This window comes from Gymnoscopelus microlampas (genome assembly GCF_963454915.1).
Source record: "Gymnoscopelus microlampas genome assembly, chromosome: 18".
Classification (NCBI taxonomy): domain Eukaryota; kingdom Metazoa; phylum Chordata; class Actinopteri; order Myctophiformes; family Myctophidae; genus Gymnoscopelus; species Gymnoscopelus microlampas.
Window position 1 is genome coordinate 12,336,647 of NC_139955.1, and position 21,257 is coordinate 12,357,903.

At 43.5% G+C, this 21,257-nt stretch overlaps 3 protein-coding genes across 3 annotated transcripts in view; all 3 read right to left on the reverse strand.

Moving 5' to 3' along the window:
- LOC311033520 (uncharacterized protein) overlaps positions 1–21,257 on the reverse strand; it is a 267,268-nt gene that overhangs the window by 236,147 nt on the left and 9,864 nt on the right. The gene's annotated exons all lie outside the window — the stretch shown is intronic.
- Positions 3,048–8,382, reverse strand: LOC311033612 (transmembrane protein 182-like). The gene is made up of 5 exons (XM_084041200.1): positions 8,124–8,382; positions 6,401–6,515; positions 5,476–5,574; positions 4,897–5,034; positions 3,048–3,704 (listed from the first exon to the last, which is right to left on the reverse strand). Exons 1-5 carry the CDS (start codon positions 8,283–8,285, stop codon positions 3,481–3,483), a joined length of 738 nt encoding a protein of 245 aa, XP_083897326.1. The 5' UTR covers positions 8,286–8,382; the 3' UTR covers positions 3,048–3,480.
- Positions 10,418–21,257, reverse strand: part of LOC311033933 (sodium/hydrogen exchanger 2-like) — a gene marked incomplete at both ends in the record, with an annotated part of 13,281 nt that continues 2,441 nt past the window's right edge. The window contains 11 exons of the mRNA XM_084041668.1: positions 10,418–10,632; positions 11,254–11,317; positions 12,325–12,447; positions 13,554–13,650; positions 13,993–14,136; positions 15,319–15,389; positions 16,664–16,753; positions 17,751–17,947; positions 19,052–19,269; positions 19,355–19,605; positions 20,444–20,684. Of these exons, the coding sequence (XP_083897794.1) occupies positions 10,418–10,632; positions 11,254–11,317; positions 12,325–12,447; positions 13,554–13,650; positions 13,993–14,136; positions 15,319–15,389; positions 16,664–16,753; positions 17,751–17,947; positions 19,052–19,269; positions 19,355–19,605; positions 20,444–20,684 (1,711 nt within the window). The remainder of the gene's footprint in view (positions 10,633–11,253; positions 11,318–12,324; positions 12,448–13,553; positions 13,651–13,992; positions 14,137–15,318; positions 15,390–16,663; positions 16,754–17,750; positions 17,948–19,051; positions 19,270–19,354; positions 19,606–20,443; positions 20,685–21,257) is intronic.

Consider the following 21,257-nt stretch of genomic DNA (forward strand, 5'->3'; position numbering starts at 1 on the left):
AATTAACATGGGGTTGATGAACGTTTTGATCACAGTGAGGTGCGTGCACGTGAGAGGATGTGTGCATGTTGATCAGAGAGTCGAAGGCAGTAGCAGGTGGTCCGTCTCTCTCAGCAGAGCATGATGAAAGCGAGTGAGTAGTATAGCCTACTGCAGTGGTTATCAACCTGTGGTCGGGATCCCCATGGGGGTCCCCACTTGATTTTGGTGAGAGCCCCAGATGATAGTGAAGTGACAATTTAAGGACTTTTAAGACCTTTTTATTACCTAAAAAAAGGCAATTTCTGCATCCAGACTAAAGTAATCAACAAGCTATACCTACTATAAAAACAAAAACAAATTGTCAAACAGTATAACAAAGAGGCAAACATTGTAAACGATATTTATCAACCAAGTCAAACTAAATGTATATGCCTCATCTCCTACAATTCCAAGTGCTTGTCAGGGTGGGGGTTCCCCAGTTCAAATATGATTATTTTGGGGGGTCACAGCCTGAAAAGGTTGGGAACCACTGGTCACACTATCACTCTTAATGAACTCTGTGAGTGTACAAATGGAGCCAGGTCCATTTGGTTCCAGTTGTACACTCAGAGTTACAAGTGGATAGATTAACATGAAGGATTGCATTGTAACGTGCACTACTTTTGCAACTCCTCCACTCCTCTCCTCTCGTGTGTGTGTGTGTGTGTGTGTGTGTGTGTGTGTGTGTGTGTGTGTGTGTGTGTGTGTGCGTGTGCGTGTGCATGCGCGTCACTCTGTGGCCGGCATAACTCGGAATCATCCAACCGAACAATCTCAAACTTGCCGTGTGTGTCTCACATGACCTTGAGGTGTGCAGTGCCGATGGCAAATCGGTCGGACCGAGAACAGTTTCAGAGAACTGAAAAGCCATCTGTATCTGTCTGACCCACAGGTCCAAGGAGAACGCACACATTCATTCTCAGTGTGTTCGGGAGATTGTATGCATCGGCTTCCCTGATTGGCCAACTCAAAATGCCTGCTTCACGGATTGGCGGAGCGCCAAGTCACGTTTGTGCCGCCCAAGTAGGCCGGGCGCTAGTCTAGTCTAGTATTAATCAGAGATCATACTACGCTAAACAAATTTGAAGACTGATGGAAGATGAATCCATTTTAAACTTCAGTATGAGGTTTTGAAGAGAGCACTAGAGCAAATAAACCATCGTACATTGAATACATTTGGGAGGACAAAGTGTATCATACTCTTTGTTTCTAGTTTATGTACTTTACAAGCTTATGAAATTATGAAAGAAAGATCACACAGGTTACTATTATGCTTAAGTGAACAGAGAGAGAGAGAGCGAGTGAAAGAGACTGAGTCTGAATAGAGATCAGGATGAAGGCAGGTGTTCTCCAACTAAACCCAAACAGCTGTTCATCTCTGTAACCCCTCCTGCCCCCCTTCCTTCTTTTCTCTCTCCTACATCCATCCATCCCACTCCATCCATCCACCCTCCATCCATACATCCCTCCCTCTCTCTTACCTCCTTCTCTTTCTCTTTCTCTCTCTCCTCTCCTAGTCAGCTTTGATCATTTGCCAAATTCAAGGATCGGGGGACACAGCTGTTTCAGCCATGTCTCTTTACAGCAGTGGTTCTAAAAGTGGGGTCCGGGGTCCTTGAGGGGGTAACAGGGGGTCCCCGTCGGAGTTAGGAACCAAATGGACCCTCATGGGTCTGTAACTCTGAGTGTGTACAAATTGCACCCGTGCTTATGGGTCCTTATGAGAATCCTTCAGTGTAGATTCGGATTCCAGAGATTTAAAAAAATGATTTAAAAAGGGGGTCCATCTCCTAATGCATATCAAAGTGGGGGTCCTTGAAAGGAGAATGGTTGAGAATCACTGCTATACTCAGTTTAAATCTTCTCTTACGGGGGTCCACTCCCTGGTATATCTTTTCAAACATCTAGAGGCTTGGGCCGTTACAAAATGTTTTCTTACTTTGTTACAGGTGTGAGGGCATAGCGGCCCTCACACCTACGTCACACCGCCGATCCGACCGATATGTCTGAGTCATCATGTCGGGGGCTTTGTCAGAGTACCCGTTGTACCCATCTGTCTGTGTCTCTTTTGTGCCCATAGGGAGATCCCTGATTGCATTACTATATGCCCATATATATTGGCATGCCCATATATGGGCATATGGGTTGGATCGGCGGTTCTGGACAGCTGCATATCCATATATGGACATATTGATCGCATCGCCGTTTCTTGACAACTGCGTATCCGACAGCAGTGGATATTGAAGTCGGTCGGTCCCATATCTTATATATACAATTTGAATCCTGCGCCATGTCGGTTGTCAGTATGTATGTAGCCAGTGTGACGTAATCTGACATCACGCCAGTGTGACGTAATCTGACATCACGATGAGACGGTCGTCCCGAATATGGACACAACGCCAGTGTGACGTAATCTCACGACAGCATGACATCACATCCTACCTATAAATTCTAGGATGCCGTCAGATCGCACCAGTTCGACGGCTTCCATCTACCTTACAATTTGAATCCAGTGTCGAATGTCCCCGTGTGTGTACGTTCCTGTCCCCGTGTGTGTAAGTTCCACTCTTTATATGGTTATGGCTGAGTCGTGTGACATGAGCGTGACGTCAGAGGGGCTGAGTCACAAAACTCTCTCTCACACTGTGAGGTGCCTGTAAGGTGGCACTGCAAAGTGAACGACGCGTCAAGTTCGGGCCGCGTAGCGGCCCGAACTTCTAGTTTCTTACATGACCATAATGTGCATAGCGGATCTGTGCCTCTGGACAACTGGATCTCCATATATACCTATATATGGGCATATCGGGTTTGTTTATGGTTATGTCTGAGTCATAGTGACATGCCTATATATGGCCGTATGGGGTTTGTTTGTGATTATGTCTGAGTCAGAGTGACGTGGTCCGCCGGCCGGCCAGGCCGGTCCTCTCTTCAGCCAATTTTAATATAGGATGGGCACTTTGCAGACTGCTACATTACGTTGTACCAATATCATGTAAACGTCATTGTTGAAATATTACATTCATACATTTTGATGTAACCATCTTTATTTATATTTTACAAATGGAAGCGAGGCAAAATCTTAACAACCGTAAAATCATTTGTCCAAAGCATTAGAAAGTCTTACAAATGTGCACAAGTCAAATAATAAAAAGAAACCTGCCAAATTGACCTCACTGGATGGCCAAAAGATGGAGCTATGCAATTGGTCATTTCTCTCCAGCCAAAGTCATTTATATCCCAGCTTCGTGCAGCTCTGCCCCGGTGTGGGACATGAAAAAACATCACTCGGAGCATGTCTGTACGTAGCAGACCGGATAGTGCGTTGACCACATAATTGCGACGTCCCTGGTTCAATTCCGGACGGAGACCAGCGTTGCACATCTCTACTCCTGTTCTATCTCACCAAAAGCTTCAAAGCAGAAACGTCTGTCCACCATTTGACAGTCAAAATGTGTGTCTTCACTTGCTATTATTGCGCAGCTCGCGGCCAACAAGCATGAAGAGCATCCCGGACAGGAGGTTCAGAGGAATGCCGGCCGCCGCCTCCATGAATGACCAGCCATAGAGCACCGTGACCTGGGCACCGGGACACGCCTCACCCCTCTCCTGGAGGACGTAACGCTTCACATCCACCACCTCCATCCACAACACGTACAGCAACACCACACCCAGGAACAAGCAGGCTGGAGAGAGGGAGGGAGAGAGAGAGAGTTAGAAGAGGAAAGAAAGACAGACAGACAGACAGACTACAATACAGTGTGTGTGTGTGTGTGTGTGTGTGTGTGTGTGTGTGTGTATATATATATATATATATATATATATGAAAAGGGAAGCTCCTTGAATGAAGGAAAAAAAAAAAATAACCGTGCTACTCAACAGTGTACACTACAGCCCAACAAGCACTTTAAATGCTGCGAACTTATCTTATCTTAGATAGAGTGTGAGTGGTTGTAAATAACTAACTTGACAGGAATGCAGGCCCCTCCCCCCTCCAGTCCAGTTCAATTGCCACGGTTGCAATGTTTACACCTGCCATCGTCATGGCGACAGGAGAGCAGACTGACACCTGCTACTGTGTGTGTTTGTCATGTGACACGGAGAGACAGCTGACTGTGGCTCTGTGTGTGTGTGTGTGTGTGTGTGTGTGTGTGTGTGTGTGTGTGTGTGTGTGTGTGTGTGTGTGTGTGTGTGTGTGTGTGTGTGTGTGTGTGTGTGTGTGTGTGTGTGTGTGTGTGTGTGTGTGTGTGTGTATACATAGGCAATGTGTGTGTTGTGCCTGAGGACCCCCTTGAAAAGAGATGATGCATCTCGAGGGGTTTATCCTCTAATTACATTTTGAAATAAATAAATGTGCATGCTGTGTGTGTCCTGGGCATGACGTTAAACTGCCCCGTTGTAACTACCATCGTCAATGTGCAGTGGATACATTTGCAACTTCTGTGGACTATGCAGCTTGCATACAAGAAGGCACTACTCACCGGTGGACTCTACCAACAGCCGACACTACCTGACGGCCAGGTGGGACTTCCAAGCCCATGAGAACAACAACAGAGAGTGCTTTAACACCAAGCAGCAGTGCAAGACTAAGAACTTTTTTCCTCTGGTGATCCAGCCTAGGACATACCCACAGACTGGTTGTTGGAGGGTTTCGACAACTTGGGATGCCCAAAGACGAGGCAGAAAGGCTGGCACAAGTATTGTGCTGTATCTGCTGCCATGTATGGCAGCGCCGCCGCTACTTGTGCCCGTGGAGTGACATGCGTGTTATATCCATGAGTTTGTGAATGTAACCTCTACTGCCTAAAATATGTATGTCCCTGTATGCTTTCCCTGTATGTGGACATAAATAAATTGTTAAACTGTGTGTGTGTGTACCAGCGGCGATGAGGAAGGCTCCTCCCAGCGTGTACATTCTGTGGCTGTGGAAGGGAACGCCACACAGCAACAGGAACGCCCCGGTCAGCGCCGAGACCATGCCCAGTACCAGCAGTAATGTCCAGAAACCACGGAACACTGTATAGTGAAACACACACACACACACACACACACACACACACACACACACACACACACACACACACACACACACACACACACACACCACAACAGGAGCTGTCAACAGCCTGCACCAGCTGAATTCAAAAATAACTTCAGAACCTTTCATCATGGCCCACTTGAAAATCTTGAAAGTGTTTGCGGCCCACCTATCTGACCACTTTGGTGCTCAGCATGACGCAAGTATTTCCAGCATGTTCATTTCAATCCCCAGCCATCCTATATATCGCGTACAGTCTCAACCATATTCACACGGCGGCCATTTTGCTCATAGTTGAAGGGGGGGGCACCATGTGAATATGGTCAACGGAGAACATTGTCAGCGTCTGTGTGTAGGTTTGGACATTTGTTAGTTTGTGCTTTTGTGTGTGTGTGTGTGTGTGTGTGTGTGTGTGTTACCTGCGGTTGCGTCATAAATTGGGTGAGGGACTTGTCCCAGAGCTACGGGCAGAGGGAACAGGTAACCATGGATACACACCTTGGACTCTGGTTGGTTAGCTAGAGGAAAAAACAAACAAAAAGGTGAAGACAAAATATGTGAATGTGTGAACTGTGCATGCGCTCCTGTTGTTGAATGACAGAAGTGTGATTCTGCGAGTTGCTTTTGTCGTACGATGAGAACCACTGAATCACTACTTCAGAGTCCTCTATCACAGAACAAATATGTAAAGCTGAGATAACATTTGGACTTATGATGACATAAGTTCTCAAACCTTTTCAAGTCAAGGACCCCCAAATGAATATGTATTTGGCATTTTGGCCATTTTTTGGCATTTCTTTGGCATTGTTTTGTTTTTTACTAAAGTTCAACATTGCTTATATTGTCAGTCATAGCATGTTATAGAGGAAAAAGTAAGTAAAACCTGATATTGCATTTTCACATGAATTTTTTCCTCTTACTAGCTTTTCAGAATTTAGCTGTTAAAAGAAATTCTGTGTGTGTCATTCTGATGACCCACTCTCACTATTTTATTATTCATTATTTTAAGTTCCCTGCCTCTGGGGAGGAACACGTACGCACACGCGCGCACACACACACACACACACACTGCTTCTTACAGTACAGGGTATATTATACACAGTAAACTCCTCAGTGTTAAGAGTGTTCCTCTGCATGTGTTATGTCTCAGTAAAACTCTTCACTCAGGTGAAAAGAAGCTGCCTTGATGTCATGCATGTCGGAGGAGACACATGGTTGTCTGTGCTCTCCCTGGGACCAACTGATGTAGCACTGACAAAGGGGAATACACAGTCTGGAATTAGCATAAGGACTAAATGGGGGATGTACATTTTTATTTATTTAAATAAGCTAAATTGTGCTTACTGAAGAGAGTGGCCCAGACTGCATGCACAGAGGGCTCTCCCTGGAATACACAGCGCCAAAAGAAACCCTCATGGTGCAGAGTGAGTGACGGATGACCCCTCACCACCCCTTCATCCTACAGTTAAAAAGAATGGAAAAGAGAGAGAGAGAGAAAGAGACAGACAGAATGAGATATGGCCCGATTTAAACTCTTTCGTAGGACGGTGTCGCATGTAGAAAACAGCCGATCTACAAGCTCACAGCGCGTGATCTGTGCGTCACATTGTGAGTTTGTAGATCGTCTATTTTCTGCACTGGAGACCGTCGTATGACGGAGCATAAAGTAGGCAATAAACACTCAACACTTTGAAGTCGTACAAACGACAAGTTAAGTCAGCGTTGAGGAGCCGAGGGAGGCTCTGTGGTCGTGCCGACCCTGTCAGCATCATGCAGGCATGCTTCTGATTAGGCCTGTGTGTGTGTGTGTGTGTGTGTGTGTGTGTGTGTGTGTGTGTGTGTGTGTGTGTGTGTGTGTGTGCGTGCAGTTATGGAACACAGATGAACAATATTCTCTGCTCGCATGTCAAAAAATATGATTGATGGTGCTGAATAAATAACAGCAACTTTGGTCATCCTCTCCGTTCAAAACGAGGGCTTGTGTTTCAGTGTGATGTTTCTATTATTGGGTTTGGAAGGGATTTGCAGAGGGATCTGAGCTGAGTTATGTAATATACATGTATATACACCCTCCCTCAGATGTCTGGCATGAAAGTTTGAGCCGGGTAAAACTGGTCCCAGTTGTGGTATAGCTGAGGCATGTCCAGTATCTGTTCTACCAATGTGATTAGAGATTCAGAGTGTCTGATTTATATCGGGCCAATATTTGCATTTTGTACCATATTGGTATTGGTGGTATGGATTTTCCCCCCAACAAATTATAATATTTGCCAAAAAGTCTTTGTTTGGTTCAAAACGGATAATTATTCAGTGCTTTGATAAAGATGTTAATTATCAGTATCAATTTAATTGTGTTTTTCACAAACGCATAAAAAAAGATTTCAAGCAGTATTTTTTAAATCATTCAAAATGTTCAAAATCATTAACATCGTTCAAAGGTAATTGAAACGAGAAATAGGGTAAACAATAAACTGTCTAGAATGAAAGACACGTTTAATGAAATGCCTTTTATGACACAGAGTTCACTACATGAATTATGGATATCAGAATCTTTGAGAAAGAGAGAGAGAAAATAGGTTGATATCTGCCTGTTCTCCCAAATATCAGTATTGGCCTAGAAAAATCCATATTGGATAACCTCTAGGTGTAAATGTTTTCACTTGTGGCACATCAGTTAAAAAGATACTTTCCACTGTGGTATCAATGAAGCAGTAAGACATTTTCTATTACTCCTATTACTATTACAGATAGGCCTACTTGAGTTGGAGGTAAAGCATTAACAACTTTTAACAATTGTCATTAACAATTAACAAAACATTGTGAAACTAGTTGATCAACAAGCAAGCAATGTTCAAAAATCTGTTTAGCTTAAAGGTTTTCTAAAATAGCAAAAACCTTTGACCATATTTAACAATTTACACCTATGGCAACGCCAGGGTTGAAGCAGTTACTGTGTCTGTCTGTCTGTCTGTCTGTCTGTCTGTCTGTCTGTCTGTCTGTCTGTCTGTCTGTCTGTGTTTAGGTGTATTTGTGTGCAAGCAGAAGCATGTCTGAGAGTTTTGCGTACCTGAGTCCCGTTGACGGCCTCCGTGCGTGTCAGAGCTGTGCTTTCAGATCCACAGTCGTCGCTGGCCAGCAGCCAGTAGTCGGTGCTAAGGGCCAGGAGGAAGCACAGGGTCCCCACACCTCCAAACAGGCCTGCAGACAACGCCGCGGCCCCCACCCTCATAGCTGCGATGTGGTCTTCCTCAGACAGACGTGTGCGCGCGTTCTGAACTCTGGTCCAGCCACTCTCGAGTCCCAAAACAACGTTGTCTGTCTGAGGTCTCCCCTCTGCCCAGTCTGAGCCCTGAAGCCCACAGAGAAGCCCCTGACTGCCCTGCCCCGCCCCTCCTCAGCAGGGGGGAGGTGCAGGGTGGCAGGGAGCAGGGTTCACGCAGGGGGACAGGGGCTATTTTAGGAGGCTGTAATAAGCCTAGCCTGGTCCGGTTACCCCCATGCACGCGAACCGTGTGTTCATAAACAAAGCAAGACAAGAGAGGCAGACTGTGTGTGTGTGTGTGTGTGTGTGTGTGTGTGTGTGTGTGTGTGCGTGTGCGTGTGCATGCATGTGAGTCTATTTGTTTGTGTCTATGTACAGTATGTTATGTCTGTGTGTGAATGTGTGTCTGTCTGTGCATGGTTGTCTATGTGTGTGTGTGTGTGTGTGTGTGTGTGTGTGTGTGTGTGTGTGTGTGTGTGTGCTTGCATGTGCATACAATGAGTCTATGTATTGTTTGTGTCTACGTCTGTACAGTATTATGTTATGCTGTGTATGTGTGTTGTGCGTGTTATAACTATGTGTGTACAGTGTGTGTGTGTGTGTGTGTGTGTGTGTGTGTGTGTGTGTGTGTGGGGGGGGGGGGGGGGGGGGGGGGCGGGGTGCGTGTGTGTGTGTGTGCATTGATGACAGGCAGGTATTTCTAAGATGGGTGTTAGTCTTAGAGAGCCTTTGAAAATGAATTAGACTGCAGATGCCACTGACCCTAAGTGTCAGGGGTGGAGACGGTTGACTTCATCGGAGGTCACAGTTTGCAGAATGTAGCAAAGTCCGGTTGGTAATGATAGAAGGGAGAACGGGTGGAAGGCCTGAGATTGATTCTCAGAAGAGACGAAAGAGAACTTAAAGTTATTATAACCAATTGTAATACTATAAGAACCACAAGGTTTAGCTTACAAGAAGGTTAAGGGTTAATCAATTATAAACAAAGAAATGCTTAGTAGATTTAATAATCGATCAAAGAACAAGAAATCCAGGTGGGAGTTAGTATAGACAAGGAGAGGAGTAATGATTACGTGATCGCTACGTCATTCTTATTAATAAGACTCTCCACAACACGCATGCGCACACGCACACAATACAGCCCAAATGGTTTAATCAACTTTAATTGAATAATGTCCATAAAATTCAAAAGAACTTTACACACCTCTAGTTCCACACTCTCTATTACAAAAGGATATTAAAATGAATATGAGGTACTTATAACTTCTATTTTATTTGCCATCCTCGGATTCCTCGCTCCCACCCTCTTTCTTCCCTGTACACTACAGTATGAGTGTGTTGGTTGCAAAACTCTGGGTTTTGGCAGTAAGTTAAAACGTGCATGTGTGTTACATTGCTGCCACTACACAGTGAAATCATCAGTGTTAATTTATCCATTTGTAACTTTTTATGCGTGAAAGGCAAAGGTTTGTTTGAAAAAGCAGAAAGGAAAGATTAACAGTATTCTAGCTGTTAATTAGTGTTAATCTGATTAACACTGCTAGATTTCGGCTTAGCCTTTCAATTTACTGATTTTATTGTTGGATTTTGTAGTCATGGTTATGCCAGATAAACCCATTTAGACCAGGAAAGAATCATTCATTTTTAGATTTCTTTGGCTATTTTTTGAACAATCGTGGAAAATGTGTGCAAATCTGAATATATATATATATATACATTTTTAACTCAAATCTTTACTTCTGCATGGGGGTCCCTGGAACAAAATATTTTGAGATGGGGGTCCTCGGCCAAATACATAATTTTGGGTGGTCCTTGACATGAAAAAGTTTGAGAACCACTGATATTATAGCAACATAAGTAAAAAAAATACTGTTAGGATTCAGAAGATATTTTTGCACAAATTTGCACAAATTTTCAAGATTTATCTAAAAAATAGTAGACCTACAAGCTCATAGCGCGGCACTCGGTGTCGCGCTATGAGCTTGTATATCTGCTATTTTTGAATATCCAAAGCATAAATTAATGGTTAAAGTGGTTAAAATCTAAAATGACAGATGACTTTCCCGGTCTTAGTGGGTTGAATGCATGTCATATGCCTGTTACTCGCTCTCCAAAGCAAAGCTGAGCTGCTTCTTGGGAGCTCTGGCTGCGGTGGCTTGCTGCTGTGAGAGGGTCTGGTTCTCTCTGGCTGGGGAGTCCGGTTCGGCCAACCGGGCCTGGACTGGAGCTGCCAGGGCCGGGGGGCTCATGGAGTCTGGTTCCACCGACCCAGTCTGGAGCGGAGCTGCCGGGGTCGGAGTGCTCATAGAGCAGACTAGACACAAGTATAGGGAAAGGAGAGCAACGTGATTCATGACACAAAACACCCAGGGATCTTAAAGGTGGTGTAAGTGATATTCTTTGTTCAAATAAGTGTTAACTAGCTCTGTATTTTGATACATTCTCTACCATTCACATTGGTTAAAATAATGTTTTTCTAGCTAATCTAATCTATTGCAGCTTTAAATTGTTTGCACTGACTGAATGTAAGTAAGCCTTACAGGGATAGTTCAGCCTAAACATTTCTTTTTTCCTATCACCCCATGGGGACTTGAATTCATGGATATTTTTTTTACAAAGGAGACTCTTTGTGTATCCTACCGGAACCGCTGCCGGTCATCAAATTATTGGCTTAGGAATGCGACAAAAACAAAAAAATATCCATGAATTCAAGTCTCCATGGGGTGACTAATCGATAGAAAAAAAATGTTTTGGGGGGTGAAATATCCCTTTAACTTGTGCTTTTTAAAACAATACCTAAAGTACCATACAGTTGTCAACTAATGTAGAGACTGAGAGACAAGAAATTAAAGACTTTGCATGCCGGAGTTGCATACTAAAAAATGGCGATCTAGAATGGCTATTTTCAGGTATAAATCAGGCATAATGATTGTACCTGTGTGAGAGCGAGTGAGTCCTGTCCTTCCCCTCTGTGTTGCACTCAGCTCCCCATCCTCTCCCTGTCACACACCAGCAAACATACATTACACGTATACAGTTCATTTAAGGGACTGGTAAAATCAAGATTATTTGTGTTTTAACCATGAGGTCTAATAAATCAAATCAAATCAAAAACCCCAACACATTGCCATTGAATAACGACTTGATAGCATAGCACAACAATAAAACAATACGCATAGGGTGTGCGTCCCGAGGCATGCGTGAGCACCCAGTGAGCACCCTGTGGCACTATTAGTAGAATTTAATTCCAAATAAATAAAATAATATTAAAACATGAATAACATAAAATAAAACCCGTAAACACTGTTTTAGTCTCCTCTCCTGCACTGATAAATGTCAGTACTTTCAACACAGATATATTTGGTTCTTGAGTGATGAGTGCAATTTGATGTACTTCTGTGATATTTAAAAGAGCTTTTACAGAGATTGCTTTAATGTTTTTGTCCAAAGAGCCACCTGAAAGGTTTTATATGAAAAGCAGTCCATTAAGCAATGCACCTTTCCTCTGCATTAGAGTAATATTTCACACCTTCACTTGAGCTGTGTGTTTACACCAGTGGTTCTCAAAGAGGGGTGTGGGGACTCCCAGGGGTCCTTGGGGGGGGGGGTTCCAGGCCAGGGTCCCCAAACAAGCATCAAAATCTGTTTAACCACTTGAGGTGTGTGCCGATCTACAAGCTCACAAGGCATCAGATCTGCTATTTAAAAAAAATGAATCTTGACATTTTTTAAAATAATTTAAGAACACAAATCCCTGGCACAAAATATTTTCAGATGGGGGTCCGCAGCCAAACGCATTAATTTGGGTCTCCTGGTTTACACAACTACAGGTTGCCAGAAAACCCCAAAAGAGCATGTGTGTGTGTGTGTGTGTGTGTGTGTGTGTGTGTGTGTGTGTGTGTGTGTGTGTGTGTGTGTGTGTGTGTGTGTGTGTGTGTGTGTGTGTGTGTGTGTGTGTGTGTGTGTGTGTGTGTGTGTGCGTGCGTGCGTGCGTGTGCGCACGTACCTGTGTCCAGTGTGTGTGTGTGTTGAATCTCTCTCCCAGACTCTGGTGTCTGCGGAGGGGCTTCCTGACCCGGTCAGTGAAGGGGTCCTGGTAGAAGGTGTGTCTGCTGTAGGCTGGGGTCTGCTACAGAACCAACACACAGGAGATCACAGGAGGATATACATAGACCAATGGTTCTCGAACGTTTTCATGCCGCAGACCCCCAAATTGTTTGTATTTGGCCGCGGATCCCCCCATCTGAAATTGTTTTGTGCCAGGGACCCCCAGAAGCAAAGATTTGAGTTAAAGATGTTCGCTTTAAAAAAGCCTTTTCTGGATCAGGGCCCACTTGAAAATCTTTAAAGCGCTGGCGGCCCACCCATCCGACCACTTAAAGGGATATTTCACTTTCAAATAAAATAAACATAAAAATATATATTTAAAAAAGGGGGGGGTGTAATAATTGTAATAATAATCACGGTCACCTCACCCTTTTTTCATTTATTTTTTATATATTTTTTAATGTTTATTTGATTTGAAACTGAAATATCCCTTTTAACCCGGCAGGGTTAAGTGGTCAGATGGGTGCAATTACCTTCCACAGGTTGAGAATCACTGTCATAGCCTACAGGCTTTAGGCAGGGTTTGATATATAAAAAATAATCCCTATATAATTAGTCATACAAAAAGAATATATATATATTCAGTCTCACCAGAAGCAAGGATACAAAACTGCCATAAAACCGGCCATAAAAATGCAGCACAATCAAACCCTGACTTTAGCTTTCAGGAAGCTGTGTGTTTACCTTGTTATTGAAGGTGTGTAGGTTTCAGTGTGTTTACCTTGTTATTGAAGGTGTGTAGGTTTCAGTGTGTTTACCTTGTTATTGAAGGTGTGTAGGTTTCAGTGTGTTTACCTTGTTGTTGAAGCTGTGTATGGTTCCGTGTGTTTACCTTGTTGTTGAAGCTGTGTATGGTTCCGTGTGTTTACCTTGTTGTTGAAGGTGTGTAGGGTTCTGTGTGTTTACCTTGTTGTTGAAGGTGTGTAGGGTTCTGTGTGTTTACCTTGTTGTTGAAGGTGTGTAGGGTTCTGTGTGTTTACCTTGTTGTTGAAGCTGTGTGGGGTTCCGTGTTTACCTTGCTGTTGAAGGTGTGTAGGGTTCCGTGTGTTTACATTGCTGTTGAAGCTGTGTGTAGGGTTCAGTGTGTTTACCTTGCTGTTGAAGGTGTGTATGGTTCCGTGTGTTTACCTTGCTGTTGAAGGTGTGTAGGTTTCGGGACAGGATACGTCTGATGCTGTCCATCTCCTCTGGGAGGAGGGGTCTGCTCTGTGAACGAGTGTCAAGTCTGTCAGGAGAGAGGAGGAAGGGACGACATCCCTTCATTATAAGAAACACTTTATTGCCAAGTACAGGTGTGTACATACACACATACAAGGGATTTACTATGACTTTTGGTTGAGTGACAACGCATCATAAAACAATTAACTCTTAACATTGTGTTACCAAGTGCTGTATACCACACAGTGAAATCCTCAGTGTAATACAACGTACAAACCAGGCTGTACATACTGTATGTAGTGTATATCAGATTCATTGGAAGCACAGAGGAGTACGGAGGGGAATACTTGGGGATAATGTATGTCAGTTGGAGGAGGTTTAAACGTATAGAGGGCTGTTTTTTTCTCACGATGGAGGAGGCGCCTCCTCGTCTCCTCTCGCCACGTGGTCGCGTCTCTCCAGCTCCTGGTAAACGCGGAGGATGCTGGAGCGAGCCTGCCGCTCCTCGCGGATCAGGAAGCGACGAAGGTACTTCCTGTTGAACTGCTCAAACCTCACACAGGTTCAGGTACACATGCAAGAAGGAAATACAGTATAAGATAAAGTCACTGCAAGAGACCGTCAGCTAATAACAATAGAAACAACATTGTAATAATGTATAACATATAACATATAAATAGCAAATCAGCTGTGGTTGGGGGTGCACTTCCATTGAGAAACCTGGTGTCAGGTAGAACATCTACAGGTTGAAAAGTAGTACTTCCTGAAGCTGATAAGCCCAATATCTCCCCCCCCGGCCAAGCAAGGATCTGGCTTGACACAAAACTTGCAGATTGCAACTTTAAGATAATTTCCTTTTTTGCTTTTTCTCCCTATTGCAGATTCTTGTTCTGTTACACTCATTTCGTGATCACTTCTGATACATGCTCATTTGCATGCCCGTGTCATGCACCGAAAATAGCTGATCTACATGTTCAAAATGCATCACGCTGTGATACATTGTGAGCTATTTGCGGTGTGCAACACAGCGCGCAATGAAGTATAAATCAGTCATTCATTGCCTGTTGCTGCAAATGTTCATGGCACTTCCTCTAACCTTGCTCGTTGTGAGTCAGTTTGGATAAGAGCATCTGCTAAATTGTATAACAACACCAAGCTATGTGTCTACAAGTATCTAGAGATGTACAGGCATTAAAAGTATTAACTGATACCAATGGTACCAAAATAACTATTCTAACTTGTATTGGCTGATAAGGACTCTGTCCTGACTTTCCAGTATGATCAATAATTGCTAAACATTTTAAAACATCTTTGCTGCCATCTATTGGTACTTTTGGGTACTTTAAATCCATCAGTATCCCCCCCTAAACGAACGCACGCACGCACGCACGCACGCACGCACACACACATTGAGAAGCACTGTTTTAGTGCAGTGGTTCTCAACCAGGTCCTTGGTCCATTTGGTTTCATTTTACGCTCTCAAAAGTTAAATTATTGTTAAACATCTGCATTACTTAATTTACAAGAAGTCTACACAATTAGAGAATGTATAAGAATTGTTATTTTGACTAAATCTTATCCAACGATAACTAAATATTCTAAGTTTTGGGTCTGAGAGGCAAAGTCTCTTCAAACGGTGGTCCGTGGCTCAAATGCCGAAAAAATGATGGATCTAGATATGAAAAAGGTTGAAAACCACTGGTTAAGTGGATTGGAATGTATCTATGACACTCACTTGTCCTTCCAGTAATGCTGTCCCCAGTAGCCGACCACGTCCTCTATGCCTGCTAACAGGTGGTCCAGGAGCTAGACACAACACAATATATTATATTATTATTATTGTATATTATTATTTATTATTTGATTATTATGGTCAGCAGGTGTTTTGACAAAATTCAACAAGAGGGAACTGGAGAAAAAAGGTGTTCATATTTATTTTTTGGCATAAAATAACCATCACATCACTGCTTTTATATTCTGTGTCCCTGTACTTCCTCTTGAGTCGTCTCTGGCATCTACCTACTGTACAATACCTACTGTTGGGGGTAAAACACATTGCTTAATACTTTCATTAGTAAAAGTATATAATATAATAACATATTCAACGTGTACACATTGAGTAATATTACAGTTACTTTCAGAAACTTCCAACGAATTCAGGCATACTAATGTCAATGCAGTCTGTCAACCATTCAAATACTTGCATGATTGTTATTGTTTTATTTTTCTAAATACAATTATTCTGTGCCGATAGAGGGCACTGCAGTGCAGCTTCTGAGTTTTAGCGTTTCATCATGCCGTTGAAATTTAGACTTCTAAAATAGCCTTTTAATACCAAAAATATAATTATCTAAATTCTAAAACACAGTTTTGTATTCCATTGAGCCTCAATGGATTACAGAATAATGTTTTAGATAATTATTCTGTATTCCTCTGTGGAATTGTTAATTTGTTATTAAAAGCCTGTTCCTTTTCATATTATGACCGCATAGTTCCTTTGCACTTCATTTGAAGTTTGTGTTTTGTGAAAGTAATGCAAAAGCAATTTGCCAGAGGAAATAATATTGTATCATAACGTATTACTTTTAACCACTTTCAAGCTGGCATTGCCATTATTGGCAAACATCATCAAACAGTTTTAAATGTCAACGCGTTGTGAGCTTGTTGGTCTGCTATTTTCCCTAACATTTGAAAGTAATAGGGCTTAACCCATTCAATCTGGGAATGCATATGTGTCATTTTAGATTTTAGCTATAACCATTATTTTATAGTTTATACTTTGGCAATTTTCTTTTATTGTGAAAATTTGTGATCAAATCTTTGAAAATATATATATATATATATATTTTTGTAACATTTGTAACTCAAATCTTTTAAATATTTTGATATGGGGTCGGCGGCCAAATACATATCATTTTGGGGGTCCTTGACATGAAAAGGTTTGAGAACCACTGACATAGAAACATATTTATTTTCAGAAACCTGTTAGGATTTAGAAGTGGTTAATTAACACTAAAGTCGTATGAAATACATTTATTTGACATTTTGACAGCGGTGGTGACAGGGTCGCTGTGTCTCACCCTGCTGTGGATCTCCTCACTGACTGTAGGCAGAGCTCTCTTCTTCCTCTTGACATCCAGCAGTTCCACCAACGGCTTTATGGTCATTCCCTGGAAAACAAACATATACAAACGTGCCATATTATACTACAATGGTTCTCAATCCTCAGATAGGTCTGGTCCTCAGATAGACCCAGACCTTTAGGTGAATGTAATAATATGCACATTGTTTTCAGTACCAATTTTGTTATAATCTTGAAGCATACATTTCTAAATGGACAACAGGCTCTTTGAATTGTTCTTACCCCAATGATACTCAAAATACAAGCCTGTTTTTTCCAATGTTGTTTATAGGCAACCTAGTCTCGCGTAGCCAGACAACTATTCCACAATCTCTGAATGCTATATAGAGTCTGGAACTACAACTCCCGAAATCCGAGAGAGGAAGCTGGCACTTCCGTTCACGAAAATATATTTTAAACTAGAAAATGTGCTCCTCGGAGCACAGGTCTCCGCCAGTACTGTTCCTGATTAATCCTGTCTTACCTATTTATATTACATATTGTCACGTGTCACTTGACCAATGTTAGCTTGGCTGATGGAAGCTCACTTCAAAAAATATATATTTTTTTAAGTGACACACCTATTTATAGGTTTTTATTTCGTCATGCGTCTCACTAGCCAATCAAAAGCATTAGTGACAACATATTGTCACGTGTCACGTGAAGCTTGACCAATGTTAGCTTGGCTGAGACGGACGGACACGGAAGGACAAGAAATAAAACATACTCTCCACCTCTGGCGGAGACAAATATCTTTACATTTTATTATTTTATTTCCATTTCTGCTAAGCAGCAAGCTAAATATACTTAGATGATACCAGAAACAGTAGATCTAAGCTCCCAACATGTCTCGATGCGTCTGTTGTGAGTGTCTAGATCATCTATTTTCATTAGACAATGAAAATAAATGGGGGGTTAAATTGACTAGTAAAGTACAGAGCTAACAGGATGTTGGCTAGGGGTTTCCCATGTAGCAATAGAATGTTGAATCCAAAATATAGAGGCTATTGGACTGTCCAGTATCACTTTCAAATCGTCTGTTTCACCTGGACAAACACAGTGAAAAGGATGACTACGATGGTTGTTGTGATGAAGAGCCTCTTCTTGGGGAAGTCGTCAATGAGGAAGACCAGGGAGAAACAGATTGCCCCTCGCAGGCCACCGTAGGCGATGATGAACTGGTCTCTGAAGGTCACAGCGTTCCTCCGTAGTTTGTTCACCACAGCTGTCAGCAACAGAACCCCTGGACAGGAGGGCAAACCAGCTCAGTGTACCGGTCATTCAACTGTCAGCTTGGGTTATCATGAACCGATAACGGCACCACCAGCACCAGAATGAAGATACATTGGAGCTGTTCAGAAGCCAACAGAAGACTATGTTAGTATAGACAATGCATGGAACCTCGCCACTTTATCAGAATGCAGAAGTGAAATACCACTGCTGGTGTGAATCCAGAAGGCTTTAAAAGTTCATGGTCGGCGGCAGAGTTGAAGGGTTTGCAATTGTGACACATGGCAGCATAATTATTACAACTGGAGTTAAAGGACTAAAATGTGCAGGGCCTAATGGTAAGGGACAACCCACCACAAGAACACTGCTCTATTGCATTTTATTTCACCATTTTATTACCAGTCCATGCTCCCTATCCAGTTGATGGGGTTCTCCAAATAAAGGGAATGAGGGAGATCATATTTGTTTGCTGGTTAGATGTGGCTGTCATTTGGCAAACTTGCACTTTGTCGACGGAACATTGCTGACATCAGGAACGCCATGATGTGGGAATCTCAGAACGCATAGACTGAGTTTTTAAGCTTATAATGACCAGTGGAAGATGACAATTACAGTATGACATTTTTTCTCACTGTACATTTGGCTGCTTTCTGTGAATGGCATGCAGGAAATGTGCATGCCATTTCTTTAGTGGAGCCTCTTCTGGGAAGTGTCTGAAAAGCATTGTCTACAGTGGCCAAGATCAGCTGCGGCTGCCACGTCATGGCCGGAGCACGACTTGACCGTGCCCGTTGGTGATATCCATAATTTTCATGGATCTCATACAATGGGCCCACCCATCCGCCACTGGTTCGCCACCCTAAAGGTCCTTACATACCGGCGAATATAGCGAATATACGCAAAATTCGGACTCGTTCAGAATAATTAAAAGACGCTTTTTCGCTTCGCTTTTTCGCTTTTTCTCTCCATGTACGGAGCCATTGACTTTATAAGGTTTTTTAAAAAAAACGCATTATTCGCACGAAAAAATCGCCCCGGTGTGTAAGGACCTTTAGGCTTAATTTATACGTCATCATACTACATAGTATAAATGATGTTTTCGTTTTCCCCTGCCTACCTGTGGCCCTCCAGAGCAAGCAGAGTAGGAGTGTAGAACAGACGAAGGGCCAGCTCCACATGTGGACGTCCTGTATGGTGGACACGCCCAGGAAGATGAAGATGAGCGTCTCGCTGACACTGCTCCACATCTTCAGGAAGTACTGGATGCTGGTGTTGCTGTGCTCGGAGACGTTGGCCTCCACGTACTGCTTCATGGTCACAGCGCATGTCACTATACTGAGATGGTGGGACACATGAGAAATTAAACTTTGACAGTGTTTTAAGAATTAGCTTTTGGCATATATACAGTAGCAGCACTCACGCCATGATCCCAGACAGGTGGAGCATCTCGGAGGTCAGGTACGACAGGTAGGAGTAGAGGAAGACAAACAGGGGGGCGATGACGGGGGCTCTGGAGGTGAACCTGGAGGTGAGGGCGGCCACCAGGCCAAAGAACAGCCCCACGCACAGACCCCCCAGACCCACCACCACCACCCTGCAGCCCCCCAGCAACACATCCAGACCAGACACAGACGGCAGACGCAGGAACGACTCAAACAGCTTGTAAAGAACCTGCAGAAAAAAAGACGGGAACCAAAAGGAGGATTAGCCGTGTTTTTATAGCTCAGTCAACTAAAATAGTTGCAAAATACTTAAAGAACCACTTTTTAATGGAACACAAAGCCAGGAATATTACTTCTAATACTACCTACTACTACTACTACTTCTAATACTACCACTACTACTAGAACGGTAGTACTAAAATGACTACCTAGGTTGTGGGTTGCTTGCAGCCATTCAGGACTCAAGAAAGCTGACTCGAGGAAGCTGACGTTTTTTGCATTTGTGGCACCCGCTAGGGGTCAGAAGTGGAAGCACATTTGGAGCTGTGTGTGTGGCGCACTGTATAGAGCAGTCGGTGTCAAAGAGGTGTTCCAGCTAAATGATTGGTAATTGGCGAATGGAACCGCACACTCTCAGAGTTATGGGGGTCCTTGAAATGAAGACGTTTGAGAATCACTGCTATAGACCATATTCACACTAGGCCATTTTGCTATTGAGTTAATGAAATGCCACCCGTTTCTTCAATACAGATTTTCAAAATGGCTGCTGTGTGAATATAGTCAATTGAGGCCCCTCGACATGTTATTCCTTCCCTGTCCTACTCCTACTGGCTGCGTGCGCAGACATTTTGGCTCCGATGGGGCCAGCGAGTTCTAAGATTAGTCGTGCACACACAGCCAGATAAACACACACAAATAGGGGTGAAAACCTAAACTCTGCCCTCTGCCTTGGGCCCGGTGGAAATAACAATTATCGCAAAGCATCCAAATATTCCCCCAAATACGGCAAACATTACAACATTAATGAAACCGTACAAGCATCCCCTCTTCCTCCTCCCCCTCCTCACCACTGTGACGGCGTCGTTGAGCAGAGATTCACCAAACACCAGGATGTAGAGCTGTTCGTTGACGTGGATCTCCTGGAACACGGACAGCACGGCCACGGGGTCCACGGCCGCGATGAGGGAGCCGAACAGCAGGCAGTGGAGAAGGGACACGTCCCCCAGGGAGCCCTGGGACAGCAGACACACGCCGTACAGGGACATGCCGATCCCCAGCACGTTCCACAGCGTTCCCAGTACCGCATACCTGGAGACATGGGACAGGACACACTGGGTATGGTGGTACTAGCCTGGGACCAGACGAATCTGCGAGTGCAAAAATTGCACTCTGCGATTTGGGTCTGGCACCGCTCCATAGAGAATCCATTTCCTGCTCCAGAAGACGTGGGTGACAATCAGGGCCCAGTATTCGAATATGGGAGACTGTAATTGGTAGTTGGTAGTAGGTCTAACCAATTGCGTCGAGGGCCATTGTTTTGATCCCGCCCCTTGGGAAAAAAAACGTCCTCATGGAAGCACCAGACTCATATCCACGCAGTGATATAGTCTGGCTACGCGAGGCTATGGTGGTACAGTATATAGTTGCTGTCGGGCAGAAACCTTGTATCTCCATATTTTAACTTTTTGTGTTTTTTTCCCCTGTAAATTAACGCCCTACTTGATCATTCTTTGAGACACACATATACGGGTATTTTGGGGGGTGGCCGAATCCGCCATTCCTTCACCGGATGAAACGACACAGCTTTCACCATTGGAATTGCAGTACAGAACGTACACAGAACGTACACATTGTTACATTTTGTGGGTTTATTTCATCATA